This window comes from Seriola lalandi, unplaced genomic scaffold (assembly GCF_002814215.2).
Source record: "Seriola lalandi dorsalis isolate HSWRI2012SDOR001 ecotype SW California unplaced genomic scaffold, Sedor1 jcf7180002054892, whole genome shotgun sequence".
Classification (NCBI taxonomy): Eukaryota; Metazoa; Chordata; class Actinopteri; order Carangiformes; family Carangidae; genus Seriola; species Seriola lalandi.
The window spans coordinates 948,440-955,771 of NW_019525444.1; the positions used below are offsets into that span (position 1 = coordinate 948,440).

The 7,332-nt window shown below is 40.7% G+C and overlaps 2 protein-coding genes across 2 annotated transcripts; both read left to right on the forward strand.

Annotated features, from left to right (window-relative positions):
* Positions 1–1,287: 1,287 nt before the first annotated feature.
* On the forward strand, positions 1,288–3,159 carry neurl2 (neuralized E3 ubiquitin protein ligase 2). Its single transcript, XM_087180125.1, has 3 exons — positions 1,288–1,448; positions 1,542–2,341; positions 2,918–3,159. Exons 2-3 carry the CDS (start codon positions 1,573–1,575, stop codon positions 3,031–3,033), a joined length of 885 nt encoding a protein of 294 aa, XP_087036251.1. The 5' UTR covers positions 1,288–1,448; positions 1,542–1,572; the 3' UTR covers positions 3,034–3,159.
* A 1,258-nt stretch (positions 3,160–4,417) lies between these two features.
* Positions 4,418–7,332, forward strand: msrb1b (methionine sulfoxide reductase B1b). The gene is made up of 4 exons (XM_087180124.1): positions 4,418–4,608; positions 5,285–5,427; positions 5,607–5,724; positions 6,594–7,332. Exons 1-4 carry the CDS (start codon positions 4,554–4,556, stop codon positions 6,608–6,610), a joined length of 333 nt encoding a protein of 110 aa, XP_087036250.1. The 5' UTR covers positions 4,418–4,553; the 3' UTR covers positions 6,611–7,332.

Genomic DNA, 7,332 nt, shown 5'->3' on the forward strand with positions numbered 1-7,332 from the left:
ACTGAGGAGGCTGAAGCAGACCTCAGCTGGCAGCCTGCCTCACATCAGACTGCAGGACCAGGGAGGAGTATTTGGTTACAAACTAAGATGTTAAACTTCAGAAAAAGGGAAGGCTGCTCTTACAAAAATGTTATTTCATTTCATCAAACCCCATGAGCCTGCACAAGACACTTCATAGCTTTCTTTTTTTATCTAGAGCTTCTGATCATATTATTTTTTGATCACTCAGAGATTCCTAAATCCCAGGTTGAAAACCACTGAACAGGAAAAAAGAAACTATTGCTCAGGCAGTATCAGTAATTACTCCTGTGAGAGAAGCAGCTCCTTAAGTTCATATAAAGTACCACAAAAAACTAAAAGCAAAAAACAAACAAACAAACAATCATTTGAAGTTTATTAATCTATCAAATTTTGGAACAAGTGGCAATGCTAAAACATAAACATATGACAAGCATGCTAACGCTAGTGACTTAATAATGTCAGTTATACTGCAATATTTAGTTTGCTAACATTAGCTAAGACGAGCCATCATAAGATCGTGGTCGTACCAGACCAAGTTAGGCTGTAGCAGCAAACTCCTGAGTGCATTAAAGTCACTGAGCGTGCATTTTATTAGTCATGACCTTAACATTTGATGTGAAAAGGAAAGAGTTTGTTGTTACCTTACCCCCCCTACTCTTGATCAATGATCTCTTCCCACCAGCCTGCAAATTACTTCTCATGTACACATAATAAATTACTTCAAATTATATGTAACTAACTGTGCTATGTATCAATTAGCTTCTAATTTATATATAATAATAACATGACCCAATATAAATATGAACTAACTAACACAGTATGCAGGAGCCTTTAATGTAAGACTTTCTCTTTTTAAATATAATTCTTTTTTACATTATTATACTATAATTCCATTATCACAATAAATCTCTAGAGACACATATAAATGCTGATATATTCCTTCAATTGCTGCTTTACATAAGAATGAAATCCCGACTGTATTGCATGGACTATATTTAGAGTACAGCTATGAAGGCCCTGCTGTTTAACATATCTTCCTGGCATATGGCATTATGATAATTATGCAGCTATTACTTCAGTACATGGGTTTGTGGGATTATATGAGTGCCAGGACCCGGGGGGGGGGGGGTTTGTTCCTCCCACTAACCCTAACCCAATCTCTGTGCATATCTGGTGTGTGTGAGTGACTGTTGGCATGTGCATGGCCAACCCCCCACCCCTCAACACACACAGATACCTTCCCATCTGTTGACATATGCAGCTGTTCAAAAATAGCCCTCTACTAGAAGCTCTCCCTGAGTGGCCGACAGATAGGCAGAGCCGGGGCTCTTGTCGTGTTTGTGTGAGTTGTTGTGTCTCTACAATGACCACGTGTCGGCCGCTAAGTCAGAAACCACTGCGAGACCGTCCGATTGGAAAGTGTTTTTGTAAGTCTAACCGTCTTTGTTGTGCTTCTTTTTCACAAAATCTAAACCAAGTGGGAATTTCTTGTTCACTGTCGTTTCTGTTCTCTGCACTAGAGTGACTGTTTAAACGCGTGGACAAATAAAAATGGAGGCCATTCCTGACCAATTTATGGAATTCCACCCTATTCATGGTACCAACGTCAGACTGGACCTCTCAGGAACCCAGGCCACCCGGGTGGAGAGCTTCGCCAATGGGGTGTGCTTCAGCAAAAACCCTCTGCAGCCTGGAGAGATTTTCCTCATAGAGATTGAGGAGAAGGAGCTGGGCTGGTGCGGCCACCTCCGTGTGGGCCTGACCGCCACGGATCCCATGAGCTTAGAGGTGGTACCTGAATACTCCATCCCAGACCTGACAGACCAGGGAGACAGCTGGGTCTTCGCCATCACTCGCAACCACAACAAGGTCATAGAGGAGGTCCAAGAGGCCGAAGAGGGAGGACTGGCTGGGGGTCGGAGGCTCGGCAGGGGGGAGGTTGAAGATGCAGATGGAGGTGAGGGAAATGGAGGCGAAGGACGCAACAACATGAAGACTTTCTTTACAGACTCTCACTTGTACATTGAGAATGTTCGGATCCCCAGAGACAAGCTGGTCGGTCGGAGCCGGCCCGGACGCTTCAGCCACATTTTGGACGACTTGTACAAGACGAACGCTCTACCTCCAACAGCCCGACGCAGCAGGATAGGAGTAATGTATGTGCCTAAAGGCAGAGACCTGGCTGATATGCATATTGTCATCAACGGTGAGGATATGGGAGCTTCTGCGAAGGGGATCCCCACCATCCAGCCTATCTACGCAGTGGTGGACGTCTTTGCCGCTACTAAATGTGTCCGCATTGTCCAGGTGGAGTATGGATGTGAGTGTCACAGTGATTCCTTTAACTATGGATGGATTATGAGACGATTGGCCCCTGGGCACAGACACGACACTCTGTCTGTTACTGAAAGAGACACAAAAAAACCACCACAAATGACGAGCTGTTTCGTGTCTCTCTCAGTAACATTTTGCAGCTGAATCAGAACTCGCACAAAAACACACAGGTGATGACGTCTGTAGTTGTTTTGTGTCTCTTTGAAGTAGTTTTGCATGTCTTCGTGGTAGTTTTCAGTCTCTTTGTATTTGTTTTACATTGCTATGTCTTTGTTTTATGTCTCTTTGTGGACATCTTGTGTCTCTTTGTAGTCATGTTTTGTCTCTTCGCAGTCATTTTGAGTCTCTGTAGTTTGTTGTGTCTCTTTGTAGTCATTTTGTGTCTCTTGTGGTCATATGATCGACTTTCCGGCAAGACATTTTAGCATGCAGAGACTCTGACTCAAGGGCCTATGCTTGTTCATTGATCCATCCATGCATATTTTTTTTTCATTATTTCGCTTTATTACCTTTCTTCTACTAATCCACAGTCTTTTTATTCTCTCTTTTTCTGTTGCTCCAGTCTCGTCCTTGCAGACGTTGTGTAGGAAGACCATTCAGAAGCACATCGTCCACAGGATGGCCATTGACTGGCTGGAGCTGCCAGAGGCACTCAAGCACTACTGCAAGTACGAATGAAGGATTAAGACCTATGATGGACAGAAATATCATTTCTGGACTCACAGCTTCTACAGAGAAAAGCATATTTATTTTTAACATGAAATTCCGTGTTTCATTTACAGAATAAAGCGTTTTGTTAAGGTGTTTTGGATGGTGATGCTCTTGATTCTTGAATCGCACTGATAATACTGACATTATTTGTCTGAGATGACACCTGCATACTGAAAGAAATTCACACTATCTGGCAAGTGTGTCTGTGTTATCATTCATCAACTTTCTCCTCACAGTGCACGTGTTGGAAATAACTGTGGTATGATTTATACTTATTTTCTCTCTTCCAATAATCTTTGAAGGAATAACCACAGTTCAGTTTACTTGTGTGTTACATGATGAGATTGAACAATTATATCGATTTTAATGTTATCAAGAGAACTGTACTGTAAAAAAAAAAAAGTGTGCCAGTTCTTGTCTGAGTCTTCAGACTAATATTCGATATCGTTTGACAAGTAAATAATCAGGTTGTTGCAGTAGCAGTGCACATCACAGATCAGATCACACGATCGCTGTAGGTGTTTATATGCGACAGTGACAGTCATCTGCAATTCCTCAGATCGGCTGGCTCGTTAGGTTACATTTTTACAAAATAGTCCTAATAATGCTTCGCTGTAGCAGCTTTGAAGTCCTGGTTGTTACGAAAAGAAAAAAACACACACAGACCGTGAAATAGAATTGACTTTCAGTATTTTTTTTCAATGAGATATCATGATAGTTTTGGTTTTATATTTTAGCCTCTTCAGTCTAAAATGAAACTGATATTGTTGATGCTAAAGACAAAATTTGGAAGTGCTCATGAATAACAGAACAAGTGCTGGGACACTGACATACACACCTGCAGGTGTAGGGCCAACTCCAGTACTCACTTAATTTATTATCAATATCATTTTCATTATTATTATTATTATTGATAGTAAATCCTTTATTTAAACTGGTAGTCTCATAGAGATCAGGATCTCAATTCTATGATCATTAAAATGATTGTAAATACAAAAGTAAAACCTTTTAAAATGTTTCAGTGAAATAGGAGAATGTAACTTCACATTTGTTGCAGCATTGTATTTGAAACAGCGTGGCAACAAGAGGTAGAGCTAAAGTCAAGCGTTGCATTCACTTGTAACCAGAGAGCAGAGGTAACTTGGCAGTTTTTGCAGCAGAGCCTCATAAATAAACACGATACAATGCTGCTCCCTTCTGCTCTATTGCATGATGACAATATAAATACTGATGCTCTGACTTCCAGTACCGTTTCTGTCTGTATGTCCACCTGTGCGCTTGTTGTCGGACACCGCCATCTAGTGTTAAAGCAGATACCTGCAGGGGGCGGAGCTCCGGTTAAATCTGCGGCCAGGATCAACTCGCACGAGAGGAGGGGAAAAACAGCCGCTGCTCCTGCCCCGGTCACCTGCCATCCCTGCCGGAGGAAAGACCGAGACAGATTAACATTTATTCTGCCTTTATCTGGTCTGCAGAGAAACCACAGTATGTCTTTCTGTCAGTTCTTAGGCGGTGAGATCTACAAGGATCATTTCAAACCAGGTGAGCAAACGGTGACGGTTATTCAGTCAGCAGCGTTGTGATGTAATCTCCGTTTAGTCTGGATTATGGAGGATAAAATAACCTTTTTATTTTTATTTCAGGGCTGCCACTCAGTTTAATGTACGTTTAGCTTAAATCGTCTTTTTAGATATGAATATCTTGATAATACACAATAGTCTAAATTCTGTGTAATATCTCAGTGACGGGTGCAGAGGAAGGACATGTGGTGTGACAGAATTTGGAGATATAAGCAATTGATAAAGAGTTTGCTTTTATTTTTTATTTCATAATATTTCATATTTCTCAGATCGATACATTAATTAAGAAATCTGTTGTTAATGATTTCAGTGAAAACTGAGGGTTTTTTTGGCCCTTCAAAATAAAGCAACTGGGGAGCCTTTATTACATGTTATGGTCTTGATGTTGACACAAGTTGTCAGATTTGAAGAGGTTATAAATAATATAATATTAATAAAAAGAAAAGACAAATAAGTGGAAAAAAACAAACTTTTATTTGATTCTTCATCCCTTAAATCATGTGACCCGTCAGATTTACTGCAGGGCCTTTAAGGGAGTCAAAACAAATTATTTATATTATTTTAAATAATAATAATAATTAATTTCAGATAGGAAATGAACCAAAGCAACAATCTTTAATAGTAAATGTCCCCTGCAGGTATGTATGTGTGCTCCAAGTGTAACCATCCCCTGTTCTCCAGTCGGTCCAAGTTCGCCCACTCGTCTCCCTGGCCGGCTTTCACCGACACCATCAGAGAGGACAGTGTCACCAAGATGATGGAGACTCTCACTGCCTACAAGGTCACACACGCTAATCTCATAAATTTACCACTGACTGTACCATCTTTGTTTTTTACTGCTGAACCATAATTTACGATCTGAAATCAATACTTTCATAACTGGTGTAAGTATTTCAAGTTTATGACCCACAGGAGCTACGACAGGTGGGGTTATTGTGTTGTGGTTGTGTGTGTACCCAGGTGCTGTGTGGCAAGTGTGGCAACGGGCTGGGCCACGAGTTCGTGAATGACGGTCCAGAGGAGGGAGTCTCACGTTTTTGAATATTCAGCCACTCGCTCAAGTTTGTCCCCGTCAAAGGTGAGAGGAGCACAGATATGAGGGCGCCAGTCTGGATTTCATAGCAGTTTCATTTTGAAATCCCAGGCCTGCAGGCTGAACAGGCTCAGTGCCACCAAATCATAAAACCTGCCTCTGCAGAAACAATGCTCTGGGTAACTCAGAACAATCCACGAGCCTCACTGTCAACGATTTTAATTGGAAACTATATTCAGCCAAATGTAGAAAATAATGAGAACTGTCCACAGCGAGATCTGAGATTGTGTCCAATAAGTAGGACACTGTTTCTCAAGAGAGATTATGAGGGTTTTGAGGGTGTGTTTGTTTACACTCCTTCCTGCACCAGGCACAAATGAAATGCCAGTCACCTCCAGTGATCTGGGCTTGCCGCAACAAAGAGGCCTTAGAAGTTCTGCAGCTAAATCCAAAAATACAATATCCGTCTACAGGGCTAAATATAACAGAGTCAAGTTGGAGCTGATTTTAACTACTTTGTATATATATAATTTTAAGTGTTGGACTGTTTAATCATGAAAGGAGAGAGAGAACAAAGTGGATAGCTGCACCAGAAAAAGTTGATTTGCATTGAAAACAGAGTTAAAAATGTTTCCCCCCCCCACGTTTCCACTGCAGGATATTACAAGCAGATCACATGTTTTTCTAAGAATAATAATAATTTAATGACTCACAATAATAATAATAATTTGTAATTTAATAATTCATTCCATGTGTGTGACATTTGTGCTTCACTTACACATTTGTGTTTTTCCACTAGCCATTACTCCCGTGTTCTGCTGCTTCGCTACGTAATAATCTGTTTGTGCAGTTTTTTTTGTGATTGATAATCAGTATTTTTCTGACTTCACTTCACACACGTGTCTCTATCGCAGGCAAAGACAAACAGTAAAGAGCGAGGTCTGAGCTCTCTGTAACTGCTGCTCGGTCGAGGACGTGTGAACAGGTCGACTCAGCGCGTGACGCGGACGGGACAAAGGCCCGAGAGGGACGTCCTGTCCGCTGAAGAATCTTTGACCGGCCTCTGACACAGGGACCACACTACACCTCTGCAAATATCCCTCTGCAAAACTGTTTTCATATTCCTTGAATACCTCATGTTCAAATACAAATTAACTCCACGACGAAACAATAAAATGTACGAGTTCATGCATGTCATTGTAGCAAAAATTGGGTTTTGCAACAACAGTTAAAAAGCTATAATTAAACAGGCACTCATCAGTTATTGCTGCTATCTTTTTCACTTCACTGTACACTATGCTGCCTGTATCATTTACTTACTCCCAAAGGTAAATATAACCATATTATCTATGCACTGAAGACGTCCACATTTCTAGTCAGTCTACACTTTTGGTATCTCTTTTGTATGTTTATTTTGAAATTATGTAGTAGCAAATAAATTGTTAACCTACTGTAAGAACCAGAGGCATTTCAGCTCCCGAGACTTTTCACCTGAGCAAAAATGCAAAATAATACATCTGTACCTTTGTGGATTTGCATTTTACTTTGAAAAACTCACATCTGAGTCAAAAAATTTGATTTATCCTCCATTGTGACAGTCCTTTATATTCATGCTCATATAAATGAACAAACAATAAATTATAGTTTGATAGA

Excerpts from the sequence above, each read along its gene's own strand:
- neurl2 (XM_087180125.1), top strand. The coding sequence starts at position 1,573 with ATGGAGGCCATTCCTGACCAATTTATGGAATTCCACCCTATTCATGGT. Across the intron at positions 2,342-2,917 it reads TGTCCAGGTGGAGTATGGAT|TCTCGTCCTTGCAGACGTTG; the intron begins GTGAGTGTCACA and ends CTGTTGCTCCAG.